Source organism: Halichoeres trimaculatus, unplaced genomic scaffold, assembly GCF_033239565.1.
Source record: "Halichoeres trimaculatus isolate MK-OKI-2021-1 unplaced genomic scaffold, fHalTri1.1 fHalTri1_scaffold_1, whole genome shotgun sequence".
Classification (NCBI taxonomy): Eukaryota; Metazoa; Chordata; class Actinopteri; order Labriformes; family Labridae; genus Halichoeres; species Halichoeres trimaculatus.
In genome coordinates this window covers 27,963,045-27,982,085 of record NW_027437179.1, presented here as the reverse complement: position 1 = coordinate 27,982,085, position 19,041 = coordinate 27,963,045, and the positions used below count along the sequence as shown (strand labels likewise).

General features: G+C 38.9%; 2 protein-coding genes across 6 annotated transcripts; one reads left to right on the top strand and one right to left on the bottom strand.

The window, feature by feature from the left end:
• Positions 1-1,193: 1,193 nt before the first annotated feature.
• LOC141800349 (uncharacterized) lies at positions 1,194-10,703 on the top strand. 5 transcript variants are annotated; one of them, XM_074682850.1, is made up of 6 exons: positions 1,194-1,313; positions 3,418-3,587; positions 3,777-3,860; positions 5,143-5,193; positions 5,343-5,381; positions 7,985-10,703. In XM_074682850.1, exons 2-6 carry the CDS (start codon positions 3,483-3,485, stop codon positions 8,066-8,068), a joined length of 363 nt encoding a protein of 120 aa, XP_074538951.1. In that variant the 5' UTR covers positions 1,194-1,313; positions 3,418-3,482; the 3' UTR covers positions 8,069-10,703. The 5 variants fall into 5 exon arrangements, with proteins under 5 accessions (XP_074538951.1, XP_074539268.1, XP_074539199.1 ...); XM_074683167.1 differs by having other exon boundaries at positions 1,201-1,313; positions 3,467-3,587; XM_074683098.1 differs by having other exon boundaries at positions 1,201-1,313; positions 3,464-3,587.
• Positions 10,704-13,043: 2,340 nt separating this feature from the next.
• Positions 13,044-18,595, bottom strand: cunh3orf18 (chromosome unknown C3orf18 homolog). The gene is made up of 5 exons (XM_074680229.1): positions 18,209-18,595; positions 16,706-17,109; positions 16,506-16,531; positions 15,433-15,562; positions 13,044-13,639 (listed from the first exon to the last, which is right to left on the bottom strand). The coding sequence occupies exons 2-5, from the start codon at positions 16,967-16,969 to the stop codon at positions 13,559-13,561; spliced, it is 501 nt and encodes a 166-aa protein (XP_074536330.1). The 5' UTR covers positions 16,970-17,109; positions 18,209-18,595; the 3' UTR covers positions 13,044-13,558.
• Positions 18,596-19,041: the final 446 nt, after the last annotated feature.

Genomic DNA, 19,041 nt, shown 5'->3' with positions numbered 1-19,041 from the left:
TTTTGTTTATGCATGTTATGGTAACAGCATGTGTGTAGGCAGATTTAGCTGAGAATCTGCAAAGTCAACATTTGATTGTGTTTTTTTTTTCCAAATAAAGCAACAATATTTCAAAGAAGATAGCTTATCAATGCATTTTAAAATCACACTTTTATACTGACACTTTGAATCCCTGTGCTTCACGTTTGTAACCTAAAACTTTATATTTTGGTCCCATGCCAGCACGCTCACCTGACATGACTCCATGAGCACCCCAGCTTTAGGCGTCCCTGGAATGTGGACTCACCCTCGGAGGTTCAAACGTTTCCAGCGCCATTCATCAGTTTGTACAAATTGACAGAGCTTTGTTCAGAACAGCAGGAAGACTGAAATAGAAGATTTACAGTTCAGCTCAGTCCAATGGAGGCTGCATGTTAAACACACAAATATGGGACAAGACTGGGTGGATTATTCACATTACCTCCAGGAGTTTTCAATTACTTTTTAGTTAATTCACAAAATAAAAATGATTCAAATGCCTTCAGAAGAAGTGTGGAAGTATAGGATAAAGACACAGATTTTAATATTTGTGCACAAAAAACTAACTATTTTTCTGTGCTCAAATTTACAGTTACAGTTCCTACAAGTGGATCAAACTAAACCTGGTATTTTCTCCTAACAAGCAAAACAGAGAAAAGAGCCATCATGTACACTCTGGTCTAAAAATCCCCATCTGACATTTCTATTCTTTGTTCTGACTGCTGCTGTGTATCTGTAACACTGCAGGTGAGACTGAAACCTCTGCTCTAAATACACTTCTGTCTTTTCTGCTTTATTTTTCTCCCTACTGTTCTTTGGGGAACTTCCCAGCCCCCGGACCCAGCTTTGGGAACCCCGGAACCAGACGCTACCCTCATGTCTGATGCCTCTCTCCTGCTCTCTCTCTTGTGGGTGGTCCGATGAGCCTTTCGGGGCGGGGTCGTCTCCGTTTTAACCCTACCTCCTTTCTTGAAACATGCTTTAATAGAGAAAGTATGCAATGCATACTGCACAGCTACAACCCCCAATTATACTGCAACTGGGGTATTCGTGACTGGACGTCTGGGGGGATCACACACATTTCCGATTAGCGGAGGAGGAGGAGGAGAGGGGGGGCAGAGAAAGGGAGAGAGCGAGAAAGAGAGAGGGAGAGAGAGAGGGAGAGGAAGGGGGGGGATTTACCCTTTCATTCCAGCCAATGAGGCGGTCGATACACTAACATTTTCATAGTTGTGCACGGGCACAAAGTAAGCTGACGGTGTGAACTTCCAGGTAAAACTGCTAACCGACTCAAGGTAAGTTCAGCTCTCTCTCCCTCCCTCTCTCTCTGCTCCCTCTCTCTCTGCTCTGTGCTGCGATTGTGGCCGCCTGCATGAACAGGATCACTCAGGCTGAACATGGAGCCTATAGCCTGAATGCATATGTGTGTGTGTGAGAGAGGGAGAGTGTGTGTGGAGAGTAGGCTGCGTGTGTATGTTGTGGCTGGCTTTGAAAAGAGAGCTTTTGCACCTGTGTTTCTCGCCTTTGTCTTTTTCGGTTAACTTTTCCTTGCTTGCCCCTTGTCCATCCACTTCTTCTTCTTCTTCTTCTCCTTTGGCGGACCTGTTATCTCTGCGAAAACCAGCACATTTAAAATCGATTGCGCAAGTGATGGAAGCAGGGGGAGATGTTTAGGGAGAGCAGACTTTACGTTTTAGCACACTGATAGCCTCGAGTATTTTTGGCGTTTAACTTGAGCCAGATATCTCCAAGAAAGTGGGGAAGGTAAAAGCGCACGGACAGGCTGCACGAGCGCTTTACGCACCTACTTATGAGACTGTAAAAGAATGTGTTTTTTATGGTCGCAATTGCCGCCCATATGTAAAAAGTACATTGAGTCCCGTACTTGACTGCCAAACAGCCGAGTTAAGCAGACGAATCTGCCGCTGCAGCAGAAGGAGTGCAGGACTCTGTTTTTCAGGCTCCGAAATGAGTTTTAATAGCGACCAAACGACGTCGTGCGTCTCGTTTGGCTTCAAGTCCTTTCTTCGAGGACGTCGATTTTCTCAAATTACTCTGACTTCCTGCTTCAGTGCGGCCGGTTTGATAGGCTGTGTTGGCAATTAGTGTTTGGCACATTCCTGACGGAGCTAGAAGCTGTGGAAAACGACCACCACGGGACATGAAACCAGCCTGGGTGAAGTTGTCATTTACCGTTACGTGCATTCATCAATCGAGCAAATCTTTTATGATGAAATTGGACATACAAATAATTAAAATTTTGTATTATAAAAACAGAAAAAATGCGCTTGAACGGACGAGAAGTTCACTAAAGCTGAAATATCGAGTAGGCCTAATGATTAATTAGCATATCGAAGATTGGTTGATCAACAGAAAATGAATCCTCTGCTTTTTCGTTAACAGAGGGATGGTTTAGGATTTTTCAAGCAAAAAAACCGCCTGCTACCAATTTATGGAGCGTTGAAAGTACTTTTTACGTTTTGAACTTTCAGTAAGGGGACCTTCAATTTCTTGTATTGACTTGATGGTAAACAGGTTGAGTTATCTGCTTGCTTATTTATTTTACTAAGGCTATACGATATTGGAAAAAAGTTTTAAAAATATATAGAAACTCATCTAAAGTTATTAAAACAATTGTATTTAATTGAAGTAATGACATTGAGGATATCATATTTTCTTAAGCAGACAAAAATCTAATTTAAGCTGCTTGAATGTTTTTACATTTAAACTGATGTGAAAAATTTCTATAAAATATTTTGAATTTTTTGTCTGCTCGCTGATTGATAAATCAACTACTGTTCACAGCCCTTAAGTCCCCTTGATAAGTCTGCAAACTTTGATTTGTTAGTAGTAATTGCAGTGATTTTTTTTCCTTGAAGAAGGTGTGTGTTTGTGGTTGTAGACTATGGTCTTGGTTTTACTGTTAAAGTGTAGCAGCATCAGTGCACCTACAACATGCACAACTCCATTGAGAAATTCCTCACAGAGGACAGATGGAAAGGCGGCCTGCTGTACAGTAGATGTAGATTTTGGACGGTAGATTGAGTTGTGAATATCTGTGCTACTTTTAGTCTCTGGACTCCACTCTCATGTTTCCCTGCGTTTGCCAGAGCCCTGTCTGTGTTCCGATCCACCGGGTGCCAAGGCTTATGTATAAGCAGTTCCCACGCTTGCTCTTGGAAAATGCCCTGTGTTATTCTGAGTTATCCTTTTAATAACACAAGAAGCACTAATTGAAACTCACTGTGGTTATTGTTCAAAAGGGAAAGGAGCGAGAGTGGCATGACAAAGCATATTAGAGTAGATGATGTCTGCACTGAATTGAAAAGGAGCTTCTCTTTCCACTTTTCTTCGCTCACATCTTCAGCTTCTGATACTTAGGTTCTTCTCCTCTTTAAGCCCTTGAGGCCGCTCCTCCAGGCTTTGATGCCCGCACTCTTTGAAGCAGGTGGACAGACGCAGGCATGAGTAGCAGTGGGACCAAAGAGCCGTCTCCTCAGCCGAGCACTGCCCTGTCACCTCCTGAGCCTCAACGGAGGGGACGGGGCCGGCCACGCAAACAGCAACAGGTACAACATGAGTCTGAAGTCGAGATGTTTGATCAGCTGCTGCCTTTCATTTAAAACAGAGAGAAAGTCATTGTAAAACTGGAAAGTTATTCTAAAACACAAAACGTGTTGGTTGTGTCTGCGTTTCCTTGCTGCAGAAACAAATGCCTTTAGTATTTTGGCTCTACATTTCATCATTCTGTCTTACAGGAGCCTGTTGGACCACCAACTCCAAAGCGACCGAGAGGACGGCCGAAGGGCAGCAAGAACAAAAGCCCTAAAACTGCACTGAAGGTTGTAACTGATGAAAATGTCTTATACATGAAATATTTATTTCAGATTTGAAGCAGCATCCACTGCACCATTTACCAGCTCCAAATTTAGTCACATTTCCAGCATCTAACTTTAGTAAAAATGACCCTACCTCCATCTGTATCATATCACTCCAAGAGCTTTATATGTAATGCACAAAACAAAGGTGTTTATGTTGTTTTGTTTTTTTAGGGAATTAATACTCATTGGTTTTAAAGGTGGAGGTGTGGTTAAATCACTGCAGCCTGTTGGGCAGAGTTCAGAGTTGGACTAGTCAGTTCAAAAGCATCTGCATTCTGTTAGACGCCTGAATGACTCAGTCATGGAGAAAGTGGTGTAAAGTGTCAGTTCATCTACTTATCTTCCAAAAATATGTTCAGATGAAGTATACATAATTATTTACATTGTATGCTGTAGACCTCTGATGCAGTCCAATTTAAAGGGGATCTATTTTGTATTTTCTACTTTATGTTTATTTAAGAGAAAGAGTTTCAAGCAGGTTTACAGTTCAAGATACACAAAAAACTCTCATGTTTTGAAGCATTAACATTATAGTGTGTCATAAATAATATACATAGGGATGAAAAGAGCCTCAACTTACTTATCTTTGATTTTGATTCACTGCAAGTACTCTGATGATAAAAAGTGGGATTTTCAGGACTAAGTCATACATTTCTGGGGTTAAAAGTTGACATCAACTGACATTATGTCATCAAAAATTAGATAAATCGCTTCACGACCCAATTTAAACTTTCTTGTCAGTTTTCAGCAATAACGAAATATCATGATTATCTGCAGCATCTCCTCGCATTTGGCCATTTTTTTCTCTCAAGTGAAGCTATCTTTATTTTTTCTTAACTTTTTTTTCTTTCAGATCTTCATGAAGTAGGTTCTTTTTTGTTTGGACCATCATGCAGTGAAGGCTTTTGAATATTGAGTATATAAAGTGATTATCAGTTCTGCTGGAGTTGCACATGCTGATGCGTGGAGAGATGACTGGACCGAGGAATAATGATTTTAATTCTTGGTTATTCCCTAAAAGGCTTAGTTGACTGTGCAAGAGTGAACTATCAAAGTACAACTTTTTATATTGGGTTTTGTTTTTATTTATATTAATGCTTAAAAAAGAAAACTTTTTATCTGCAAAAGTCTTGTAACTTTAAAACCCCAATGAAACTTTACAAACCCGTGATGCTATTTAGTGATCACTTTGACAGGTTAAAATCTGCAGCTTCCTTTTGACCGCTCTTATGCTCTTTCTTAGAAAGTAGAGCCTGTTGGGGAGAAACGACCACGTGGGCGACCGAGGAAATGGGTATGGAGCAATCGTTGACAGTTAGAGACATAATGGACTTAATTGTAAATGTATGTGTGAGGCCTCCAGAGCGTCTGCTGGAGCTGTGCAGTCCTAAAGGGCGGCTTCTCCTTCAAGTTTAATTAATTCTGGTGTCTCTCTGTCCACAGCCCCAGAAAGTAGTTCAGGAAGTGCCTGAAGAGCAGCAGGTGAGGAAAACTAAACCTTTAATGGGTGGTCCAGTTTTTGCTTCAATGTGACATTTCAAACAACAAATTTGTATGATGATAGACTAACTGTGATTTAAAATCATCCTGTGGTTAAAATGACTGAGACAGGGGCTTTTGTAGAGTATAACTTGACTACAATCTACCAAAGACATATTTGCTGATGAATTAAGCTTGAAAAATAAACAACTAATCTTTGCAAACATTTAACCTTTTGAATGTTTAAGCATCACTCTGCAGGTTTTGCAGATTGTGTTTCTGCTTTCAGATTTTTATTTTTCTACAGTACATTTTTCTTTGCATCAAACTGAAATTAATGTCACTCTGAGATTGTGTGACTAAGGAGTGCTCAGCCCCTGATTCAGTTAAACAGAAATCTCAGTTTGTGTCACACCTCTATCTTTTGACTAATATCAGTAACAGTTATGATGTGGAAGCAGTGCTGATTGACAGAGATGTCCTCGTTTAACTCTTCGTAAACTTAATCAGCTTGTGTAAAGCACTGAACCTGAGCTTTTCAGTTATTGTGCCTAAGCAGCAAACAAACAAAGCCTTCATGAGTCACCCTGTTCCACTTTTTAGTTTGATATGCGCTCAGTTTTCACTCAATGAAACAAGCTAAGACTGACACATATAGAAGCTAAGAGCTTGCTTGTCTTTTTTTAAGTGCATACATACCGAGACAGCAAATTGGATATCTGTTTTAAGACTTCTCTTCAATAATAGAGATTAAGAATTTTAAGAATCTTTCCTCTTCTTACATATTATGTTACAAGAAATAAGGATTGCCATCATATCAGTCCGTATAAATGGTGTCAAGACTACTGATTTAGGCTGCGTCAAGGACTACAAACAGTGATACTAATCTATGCCCTAGAATTTAGTTCACATCAAAATCTGTTAACACAGACTGTTCAGTTATGAATCCTGTTTTCTGATGTTGTCACAAAAATAAGATCATTACTGTAACTCACCAAAATTATACTGTCATAATGAGAAAGCATCATTTTTCACATTTTGAATTATCTTTATTTTAGAAGTCTGCCCTTACTTTTATCTAGATCATTTCATATTGCAAAAATCAAGATATAATAAGATTTATTATCTTGATACAGCAACTCGAGGTAGCACCGACTCTCACCGCTCTCGCAATAGCAGCATCAGGAAAAAACTGCTTGAACTGCTGTGCAGACCATATGAATGGGGTGAACAAAAAAAATAAAAATACATTTATAGGGAAAAAACAAAAACTTAAAATTACAGTATTTTAAAGCAGGTATACATTGTGAGGCCATTCAAAATGAAACTGTGGCTTTTATTGGGGCAACTTTGACATACAAGACACTTGAAGAGAGGTTGATGACTTACTGTTTAAGTCTTGCAACAACCTGAAAGCTTTAAACAGCTGCATTAGAATGCATTAGTTAATACTAGGCTTCTGCATTTTAACAACTGAGAATATCTGCTGCATTATCATTTTTATGATTCCAAATAAGTTGAATCTAAAACTCTTTACACTTGATACATCCACATATTTCATGTTATCTAGATCCAAATACACATGTTTCTAAATCCATCTGTTGTTGATTCATGAATACACCGGTTAGAATAGGGTCAGTATCAATCTGCCGCCTCAAAGCAGCTCTGCAGAAGTCTTTTTTCATGAAAACTCAAACACCTTGGTATGAAAAAAGAAACTGATGTGAACTGTTCTGGCTGCTGTTTAAACTATTCCATGTACATAAAATAGATGAACACATTATGAACACAAATCCAACAGTGAGTGAGACTGTCCAAAAGGTCTCTGTTCTCCAGCCATCAGGATGTTGCACTCCCTCCTCAGACCTCTGCACACTCTTCGATGCTTAAACAGATCCGGTCCACTGCCTTGCACATTGCTGGCTTGCATGTATGTTTTCATGAGAATACATTCAGCATTTTCACCCATCCAGCATTCACACCAGTCTTTGCACACTGTCTCTCGTACATGTGAGCTCTCGGCTTTACCTGAACTGACTCTATGAGGATATGACAAATTCTTGGAAATGCACAAATGATACACCTCCAGACATCCTTTTGTGACATCCAGTTTTTGTGAGTTACTGTGTCCGCCCAGTGTTTCTGAGAAGCTTTGCTTCTTTAAGCCACTCTTTCAAACACAATATTGCGAAAGAGCTGGAAACCAAAGCGGACAGTTGTCTGTATGCCCTTCGTTTGCCTTATCGCATCCTCTGAGCTGTTAGTCAAAGATGCTTCAAGAACCGAAACCGTTGTGACAGACTCCCTTTTCACAGATGCACGCACACGAAGGGGAAGAATGAGTCAATGTCAAGAGGGGAAACCTGATCTAACTGCTTTCTTCCTCTGTCTTCTTGGTTTCCTGACATAACTGTCATCTTCCTCACATTTCTGAGGTCTGACAGCTGGACTGACTTCCCCGCACGCTATCACTCAACAAAATTACTAGACTATTTCAAGTATTCATGTGCTCTTTCCATCATTGATTCATTGCCCTGCATAATGAGTCACAAGAACAAGAGATTAAATAATAATGGACGAAGTGACTGGGGTTTTGGTCGTTTCAGGATCCTTCAGAGGAGGCTGAGGAAGGTCCTTCACACCTTGAGCCCTCGTCATCTTCGGTTGCGGCGCAGAAGGAAGGGGAGTAGATGGGACGCCTCACGACCTACCTCAAGGTTTGGCCTCAAACAAACAGGGGTTCAATGTGACTCCTATCTGTGATGGGGATTCAGGAACACATACACACACAAACGCAAACACACATTACAAATCATTGCAGTCCGTGGTTTCTTCTCCCAATCCAATATTGCACTTGTTCGTTAAAAGAGTTATGTTTCAGCATTGGAGAAATTTGATCATTGGATGTGACATTTTTAAAAGTTTGAACATCTTGAGAAATGCTTTTTATTTTTTTGTCTTCTTGCCAAAAGTCTCAATTGGAGTTTCACACCAGCCAGCTACTATCAGCGGCTTATTAGCTTAAAGAAATGGAGGAAAACAGCCATACAAGCTTTGGTTGCAAAATTCACCAGGCATCTCTAAGCTCATTCTTTAACGTGTTATATCTCATTTATCTCATTTCTAGTGCAAAAGCCAAAGTTTGTCAACACTGTTATACACTTTTAATTTATCTGCCTTTGATGTTTAGAGGTGCTGGTGGTTAATTTTGTTTAACTTTGGTCAAAGGAAGGCAAGAGTGCTTTTTCATGTTTTCTGTAAGTCTCAATAACCAAATCTTGAAGCAATTTTATGTTGAAACCTACGAAGGAGAATGAGAGGAGCTTGTGTGACTTTTATAACTATTGCTCTTTTTTTTTTAGCTTAGCAAAATGCTCTTGAATTTGACTCTTGGTGCAAAAATGAAGTGCTGTGTGAATAAGGCCAAACTCCAGGCAAGAAAGTGAAGAGTATTTCCCAAAATGTTTAACTTTTCTTTAAGGACTCATGCCTCCCTGAACCTCTCGTGTTCGTTTGTGTGTGTGTGTGTGTGTGTGTGTGTGTGTGTGTGTGTGTGTGTGTGTGTGTGTGTGTGTGTGTGTGTGTGTGTCTGGTGACTGCTTGGAGAGGGGAAAGGGCTTCAGGCTTATTATGAGGGATGTTCAAGAAAGGAACCAACCTAAACCGTTTTATCGAAACATGTCTCTAAATCCAGCGTCATGAATCCTCATGTGAAATGGGAGCAAGACAGTGACATTTTGCAACCAATGTTACATTAAACATGGTGCTCTGAAGTTATTGTTGTAAAGCCGACATGAATGGTTTGATTCCAAAATGATAAATTGAAGACATTTTCTGGTCTTTCTCTGTATTTAAAATGATTAAATTGCATCAAATGTCAGTCCAATACAGTAAAGTATTCCGCTTTTCAACTCAGTTATGTTTTTTTTCCTTCAAACTAGCAGCTATGTTTTGTTTTGTTTTTTTAAAAAAAAGCACCAAAATTTTTACTTGATGTCTCATTTTGGAAAGAAACCATTCATATGTCAACAACAATGTTGACGTGTCATTTTTACCACACTCAGGATTTTGCTATTACAGTGCTTTTACACCATAATGAAACCTCAGGTACAAAGCTATTCAGGAAACATTTTGTCAGTCTACTCAGTAAGAAATATTGTGCTGTGTTTGTTGTGCATTTCTGATCTGTATTTGACATTACCAGTATGCCTTGACACAAAGACCTCAATGAAACCTGTTGCCCTCAGTTTCTTAATATCTCATTCTACCTCATAACACAAAAGACAGACGATCTCCATCAAAGTGAAGCACCACTCCTTCAGCAGCTACACATAAACATACTCTCTCTCTCACACACACACTCAGACACACAGACACACACTCACTCAGTGTAACGCTCAGCTACATAACACATACAGGCAAAGGGTTTTAAGGCTTTTGTACACAGACACAGACGGTACACTCCAGCAGAGGATTGTACTACCATTGTACAAATAAAAATGTTTTTTCTTAAACAAAAAAAAAACTGTATTTGTTTAAAGCTAAAGTGAGACTCAGATTGTTCTCTTGGGAAATAAAAATGCAGCCAATAGTTTACAACAACTTGATGAAATACTTGCTTTTTAGTGTGTAGTTTCCTTATGAAAAACTTTTTGTTTTTTTTTTGTTTTTTTCATTTTGTTTGTTTTGGGTCGCTTACTCCTTTCTCATTTTTACTACATCATGTATTTTCTGATTCTTACACTGTAAATTGTATTGTGTGACACTCTTAATTCATGTGATTTTAAAGAAAGGGCAGCAAGAAACCACAGTGCTGAAATACATGACACAAAGGGGAAAACCACAGGATATCATCATTCACAGTTCATTTTGGTTAAAACTTGCCCAAAACATTTTTTGTCATTAATCAAAGCGTAACTCAACGCTTAAATGACTGAGGTTCTTTTTTTATGACCAATTTATAAAGAGATGAAAAATGGCTTAAAGCTCCTGTGAAGAAATCTCTGTTTGGTGCTTCTGTTTGATGCCATTTTAGCTTGTGTCCTTCATACAATGGTGACAATCCTCATTGCAGCGGTTGCTGGTTCAACTAGCGTCCATGACCCTTTGCTGCACGTCTTTCCCCACTTTGCAGCCCCCACACACTGCTTCCTCAGCTGTCCTATCCAATAAAGGCAAAATATGCCCACCAGTACAACAAAAAAATCAGGACTTCACTTCACCTCTTTCAGTGAATAAAACATTAAAAAGTGACATATGTATGACTTATTTAAACTTGTTATACTTGTTAGTTGTCTTGCAATTTTTGTGACAGAGGTTTATTACTCCACAAAATATTCTATTGTCTCTGTGTTAAAGCAGTTTTTTATGTGATTTGATTCACATTTAAATTCTCAGTTTTGGAATGACCTTGGAATAATTAGAGAGAGTTTTTTTTTGTTTTGTTTTTTTGTTTTTTTTTTTAATTATTTTTTTTTTTTTCTATTTTGGCCTTATTTTATGTTTACATAAACTCTAAACTGATAGTATCAAGGGTTTGAAAATCTATTCCAATATGTAACCTCTAGCCTTTATTTTTTATTTTTTATTTTTCTATCAGCCCTGAATCGGACCTGTTGTGCTACTAACCTATGATTTCAGAAAGCCAAGAATTGACCAAAAAATTAGTAGCTTACAAAATAATCTTCAGAATGATGCTACAGAACAATGTTTATTACTTTCAGACTTCTACAGGAGAAGCCCTTTTGTCAGTGTCGCTCAAACAGCCTGAGAGCTGGTCACATATACTTTTCATGCAATTGGTTAAAAAAAGGCTGTTTTGTTAGTGATGCAGTTGATCCATTTGGATGAGAGGATTTTCACATGACATAAAACAATGTAGAAACAGTCTCAATGTGTTTAGTCTGGTTTGTTTTGGTTTTAACTCAAGTTTAAGAACCAGCCAAAATTCTCCACAGGAGCTTTGAGTTATTTGATTTCTTTCAAATGCAGATTCAAAAGGTGAGAAGAAACAACTTTGTCAAACACTGACAACTGTGACAACCATGCTAATGCAACCTCAACGTGTGTAGAGTAGTTAGAGCTGAGTGGCGTCAGTTCACCAACTCTGTATTTTTGTTTATTAGGGAGCATTTATCTCAAGTTTAAAATTTGCTAACATGTTACCTAATGCAGTCAGCTGAGTGAGGCTGCAAAGGTAAATTGAAATAAGAGGGGGTGCTAATGCTTATTAATTCTGTTTTTTTTGTGTCTCTTCTTTCCAAAGTTATGTAGTCTTGTTATGGGGTTAATGATATCAAACAGGATTCAAACCAAACAGTCTTTGTTGGACCTTGATTGAATTACAATATCATACTCAAACATGCGTACACACTTTTTCGCATCAGTTGCAACAGTTAGTATCAGCATGGTGTCGTGATGCCATTTACTGATCAACAATATACAAGCTTAACTATGATAACAGTGAGCTGATTACAATTTTGATTACAAGTTTTGTTTTCTTTTCACTCAGGTTTACACATACATTTTTCTAAGATCGCTGCTGACCTTTAATGTTGAGTAGTTGTGCTCAAACTACCGTGATCATGGTGCTGAATAAGAAACAAAACTGTGTTTTTAACTGGGAGAAGCTACACATTAGGATTGATTCTTTAAAAATCATGAGAATCATTGTTCTTGTGAACTTAATTTAGATGGAGATGTTATCAACCTCAACTCTGAGTTAGTTGAGTGAGTTTTTTCATTTAAAATGACCATCTGTTGCTAATTCATCGATATCCTTTGTTCTGACCCCTTTGCCATTGCTCTCCATAAACATTTAGATAACTTGAACTACATATCACTTATTATTTTTTTGTTATATGACTTGAATATCATTGATATTTTACTGTATGTATGACATTTCTCTTCCATTTTCAATTTTATCACTGATGATCTGTGTATCCCATCAAATGTATGTATTTCAGCATTGTTGACATAAATTGCTGCCATAATTCATTTAAAGACAGATATATATATTTTTTGATCAGCTGTATTGACTTTGCTTTGTTTTGCCCTCTGGACTACCTCTGAAAACTAACAAGCCGGGGACATCTCTGAGGAAAGTTATAAATGTTGTACTAACCCTACAGGCCATGTGGATCATAAACCTTTTAGAAATAGTCAAACTAGTACTGTTGTAGTCCACTCATCTCACCGCACTACATTCACATCACCAGAATGAATGGAAGTCAGCCTGTAGGGTGCCTCTTAATGAAACCACAGCTGAGACAATGTCTGTTATTTTACACCAGCTGTATCTGGATATTTACTCTCTATTATGGGGACAATGTTGTTCTGTGATCTTACTGATACTGATATACTTACATACAGTACTTGATCCATTTTCAACTATTGAAAAGTTGAAGTGTAACTTGAGAAATCATCTTTTATGCCTTACTTTTACCACCATTTTGTAGTTATGTTATTGATGTGTCCTCATCCACTTCATTAATACAACTCACAAACCTGTGATATATATTTTGTTATGATTCTTTACCATGTGATTTGTGTTATTCTGCTCCTTTTATCGCTTATCAATAAAATATCACACCTACCAGCTCTTTTTTGTCACAGATTTGTATGATGAAACCTCTTTTTTTAATTGGTTTAAATATTTTTAATGTACACAGACAGAAACAAACCTTCATTACTCCAAAAGAAGAAACAAAAAAAGAAACCGTTTAGTTCAGGATGGTAACACATCCAGTGTTTAAGCTTGTCAGAGACGTAAACCACACAATCAGTAAAACACAAATGTACACTTCTCTCTTATCGTGGAAGTAGATACTGAAGCTCCAAAGAACTTCACAGACAAGCTACCAAACATTTGAACAGCAATAATAACACAACATAATTCATAAAAGTGCATCACACTGCAATTGTGTGCCACATGATAACAGTGCAAGATCAAATGTAATGCTTCCCAGTTGCTCCCTTTCCGTACATGCACAAGTTTTTTGAATTATTGAAAACCATTTCCATTCCGCGTCCCGTGTTGTAGAAATGAAGCATTTACAACAGCCCCAGTTGCTCCCAAAAGAGCAGGTTTTCCCTTTGTTTTCCTTCCTGAGCGACAGTCTGTATATGTCCAAGAGGCCAGTGGGCCCCGCGAGCTGAAATCCACTAATAAAAGAGAGCTGTTAAGCGTTGAGAGCTTTGGCTACATCTGTGAAGACCAGACGACTGGGCCTCTGTGTGGTCCCCTGGGAGGTTGTGAGCGTCTGCAGAGGAGACGGACGGCAGGACAGAGAGGAGATAAAACTGTTAGTGTCACTGAGATCACATGGGGAATTCAGCCTCAGATTTTAAGAAGCTGCGATAACTACAAAGTGTCCCAGTGTGACACTCTGTTGTGTTGTGTTAAGATTATCAGATTTAAACTATGATTAAAAACAGAGACAGAGAAAATGTTTTAAGACCAGGGGCCACATGTATAAACTCACTGAGTATGCACACTGTTAGACACCAATCAGTGCTTAAAAAATCAAATTATAAACAAAAATAATCTCAAAATAGAGCCCTTTAATTAGCTTTTAGGTTATTTTATGCTGTTAAACTGGAATAGTGTTACAGCGGTTGTTATTAAACAAGCTTTGGTTTGAAAAAAAATGGATAAACACCAGAAGTTTATCTTGTATTATTTTGACAATAAGTGGGCCTTGAAAGATTAGACATTCAAGTTTTCAGTTTGGGGTATAGAAAAAGGAACTGCTGAAAGACAAAAAGGATGAAGGTTTTAAGGTAAGACTGTGATGGTTATCTACTTTAAAGAGGGGGTATTAGGCTTTCCATAACTTAAACATGGATGTAAAGTGACAATGCTGGATGTCCGTACTAAAATGTATATTTGAACAGCTATTTACTCATATGTTGTAAAATCCTTGACTCTGCCTGTAAACTGCTCAAAACTATCCAATCCAAAAATAGCACGAGATCTTTATGCATCTTCCTGAAAGGATTATATCATCCTTAGATCATCTCTTAACTTGTTCATGGTATGTTAAAAGGGTAAGGCCTCAAACACTGAGGTCCGCCCGGAGCTCTGCTTGACTGGCTACCAGAGGACTGGCCAGTCAGAGGGAAGGGGGTTCGGGGAGTATGGAGACTTAAAGAGACAATGGCTTGGACAAAATGTTTCAGATGGATGCAGAAATAAGGTGTTTTTAAATACCAATGTGAGAGAAACTGTATTTTTTTAACCTTTTAAAATCCTGTAATGGTACTATTGAGGTACTACAGAGACGGTAGAAAAAAGTACAATACCCCTTCTTTAATACAGATGAGTTATGATAAAAATGAATTAACTTTATGACCTGGGTGGTGTTAATTTGAGATTCTGATACAATGACAGCAAGGAAGAATGAAAATTGTCAGGAAAAGGCAGGTGTAGAGAGCGATAAAGTAAAACAGCAAACAAATACAAGTAATACTTTACCATGCTTGTCTTTACCTCTATGCCATTGTCAAAACTTAAAAAAAGAAAGTAAAAACACATCATGATAGTTACAGCTCAATAACCAATAATTAAAAAAGCAGCAGGCATCATGCAACATTCACACTCAGTACAGAAAAGATGAGCTTCCAACATTTTAACAACATAAAGTATACAAATGTACTGATACAATGAAAAGTGCAATTCACAGCACAAAAATCACTTAAGTGTGTTAAAAAAGGTATGAAATATGCATCACTTCTACTTAAAATGAGTCCTTTTCTACAGGTGCAGTAAATATTTATATAAAGACTGCAATTTTACAGTTTCACTTAGCAGACACTTTTGTCCAAAACGGCGATCAATGTTGAGCAAGGGCACCTCAACAGTGCTCGGGAAATTATGCTGACTTCTCTCCAGCTATCAGCCCAATTCGCAATCTTGGTCAATGCCGAGGCTTGAACCAGCAACCCTCCAGTTACAAATCCAAGCCCCTCTGGGCTGATCTGCTGCTGCCCCAAACTAAGATACATTAAAAGAAAAAAATACATCACACTTTTCACTCAACACGCCAGGGATTACCTTGGCATTGGGACCTGTGAGGCTGCCTTCCCGGCCGTGGTCGAGTAGTTCCTGTTCCAGCAGGTCATCTTGCTCTTCAGCCGGGTCAAAGTTATACATGGGCATCAGCTGGTGCCTCAGCTTCTCCAACCTGTGACACATGAGGTTGGAGATGAAGACCATTTCGCATTTAGAAATTGTAGAAATTATATCTGTACCAAGGTTGCATAGTAGGTTAGGAATGAGCAGAAATTTTACTGCCTCTTCCACAAATCCAGCACATGGCAGCCTGTTCAACATGTGCGCACCCTACTGTCTTAAGTTCTCTCAATGAATCCAGAACAAGCAGCTTTGACTAAAGGATCCTGGAGCTGTGTTAGTTTGTATACATGAAGTTTTTAGCATAAAAAATGTGAAGTCAAATCCGAAAACGGGCTTAAAGCTCATCTACTCTTTTGTTTTTAGAAATTCTTCACAACGTCTTGCGTTGAAGAAGTGCAGCTGTTAGCTAATGATGAGCAGCAAAAGAGCATCTCAATCTATAAGTTTCATTTCTGAAAGCTGTTTGAGCAACAGTCAAACACAGACTCAGATGAAGCAATTTGCCAACCATCAAACCAGTGATTAGCGTGTGATTGGATTAATCTTTGTGGCTAGCTTTGTCTACGTTGTTAGCTAATAACTAGCAGTGGCTAACTTTATGTTAGCTTTGAAACATGTGAAAATCATTAAGAAAGCTCCAGGATCTTGTTAATTCACACTACTATGTATGTTGTCAAAATATCACCGCACATTCTACATGGATAGGTTTTCAAACTGGTCACACATCAAAGCTACTTAAATATTTGTACGTTTCAAACTCAAAGTTTAGGGAACTGCACAGACTTCCCTGTCAAGAGAAGGCAAAAGTTAAAGCTCACATAAATTTATTAGACCAGGTATTTTATCTACATAAAGAGGGGAACATTTTGAGTTGAGAAGACTTAAGTGCTACAAATGTTCTTACAAATTAAAATCTAAACTAATGACCTGCTGCAATGTTGGGGTTTCAGAATGTTGTGAGGCAAGCAAATTAAAATATATATATAACTTACCGCTTCCGTTTCCGAATATACAGCATCTAGAGTAGAAATACAAGATAATGTTACAATCATTTGAAATAACTTTTTTCCAAAGAATTATTCTAAGTAAGCTTAGGTCTGACATGCAGTTTGACGAGTAAGTGATTTTAGAGAGAACTCATTTCTACTAAAAGAAACACTATCCTAAAGACAATATTTCAATAATTCATTACGATTGCCACTGCTAAGCCAATAACAGTGATGATTCCGAATGGTACGAGCACCATCCCCATCCCCGAGCCCTCAATCATCGCCTCTGGAAACGAGGTGGCGTTGAGGCTAGTCTCATTGGTCGTTATCGTAACAGTCATTAATGTTGTCCTGGTGGTGATGTTGTCTCTGGCGCTAGCCGATGTGGAGAGGAGGGAGGGGACTGCGGAGGCCGTGGAAGTTGTAGGGAGAAAACTTGAGGTTGTCTTTGTTGCAGTTACAGCCATGGTCGGGTGTAACTGTTTCAACTGGGGGAAGTACTTTCAATCCGTGTGTGGGGATTTAGTTGTCGTTTCTCAGCCTCTAGTGCGTCTCATGATGGATGCAGCTGTCTTCCCTCTGGTTTGAGGTCATCAGGAGAATAAAACTGAAACAAGAAGAAAGTGCATGTTTGATGGTATGTGACTTAGTTTTAGTCGTATGGCAAAATAACAATTATAAATCTAAATTTTTAATTACTCATTAAAAAAGAAAAAAGAAAAAAAAAACATTTAGGGGAAAACGTGCTAAAAATACACATATGAAGATAAGCATTTTAAAGACTGCCAAGTGTGAAAGTTCAAAAAAATTAGAATACCCATAAAGGTTTAAATAATGACACAGGTAAATTTAAAATGCAGTTTATGGATTATTCAATTCTGGCTTGAATGCTTAAATATCATCATAATTTCTGCCTCCCTGTGTGAGAAAATGAAAAAATGTGCACTTTTGTCATAGCTCCTCCTTCTTTCATTCAAACCTTGGCTGACTGTGCCAGTAAGGTTGCGGTGGGTGTTTGGGGCAGGATGTGGGAAGCAAAGACACAGGAGGAAAGTGGCATAACAAACTTGATAAAATACCGAGGAATAGTAACCACTAAAACTGTAACACGCACTGTGAGGAAATGTGTTGGCAGCGTGTTCATACGTCAGAATCAAACCCACACGTATTCACTACCTTACACACTCATACACTGCTTCCATAAATATCCACTGCATCCAGTGCTGGGTGCATGCACCTCCCACCCACACACATCCCATGAGAGTAAAGACCAACATTTACATATGAGGAGTTTAAAACATGAATCTGCTTTTTATTTTTTGCAACTGTTATGTATACATGGTGGCTCAGGAAGCAAGTGAAAATAGACACATGAGCCATTCCTCTCCCCTTAGTACATCCTGTCTGCTTGTGCTCCTAATGAGGAACATGTGCAGCTCAGGCAAACAACCAATGAAAAGCAAAGGCTGGATTTAGTCATTGCTGTTGTCTGGTTAACAAACCCTGCACTGCAATGAGACAAAGCCTGCACCGTTGTGCTCTGCATCTTTGTATTTATCATGTTTTGTCTCCATTTGTGTGTGATACTGATTCACAAATGTTATTTTTAGTCATGCTGTTTGTCTCTGCTGCCCCGCACAAACAGCTGATCCATAATCCTGACAACGTGACCAGTGCGTCCACTCAGATTAAAGATGCATACGTACCTCAACATACTACATGCATGGCTTCAGAGGTGAGCTGCTGCAGGCAGGCCGGGGCTAGCTAGAGAACGGAAAATATCATTGGAAGAGGCAGCATTTCCTCCAGTGGCTGCTGCTCCTCCTCCTCCTCCTCTTTTTCCTCCTCCTCTTCTGTCCCCCCTTTAGTAGTGCAGGTAAAGCTCAGACTGTTTACATTGAAGGAACAGCCATTTTCTCTGAAGATAACCTCCACATACCACAGTAACCCTATCCCGGCAGACTCAGAGAGATCCCTATCCCGGTCTCCAGTTGCCTCCTAGCAGATACCGCCCCCGTCTTGCCCTTTCTTGTATTTCACACAACAGAGGCTGCCTCAGGGATGCTGCAAACAAGAGATCCGTGCAGCTAAGTCCCACCCCCTCTTCCTACTGATTGGTGTAAAGGTTTAAACATGATGCACGTGATTGGCTCTCTGAGATGTCTGTTCGGCTTTGCAGGGGTAAAAATGGGATTTAATGGCTCTGTTCACCAGATGCTGTCAGACCCATGTGAATGACTACATCCGGGTGGCAAGCCTGTGGAAGTTAACCCTGTGCTGTCTTTGCCCTACACATACTATGGCCTTAAATATTAGTAGCCTGTAAAATAAAAACAAATAATGTAAATATGGAGAGCTCACCCACTAGTTTCTGATTTGTTTTGTGAAGGATTCTTTTCCCTCAGATCAGACCAAAATTTAATGTTTTTACTCATCCAACACAGAGCAACTTAAAAAAAATTGGAAAATATGGTCAGTAGTGGTATAGAAATTGTATTTTTATGGTACCTAAATGTTATAACTGTTTCACAATAACCAC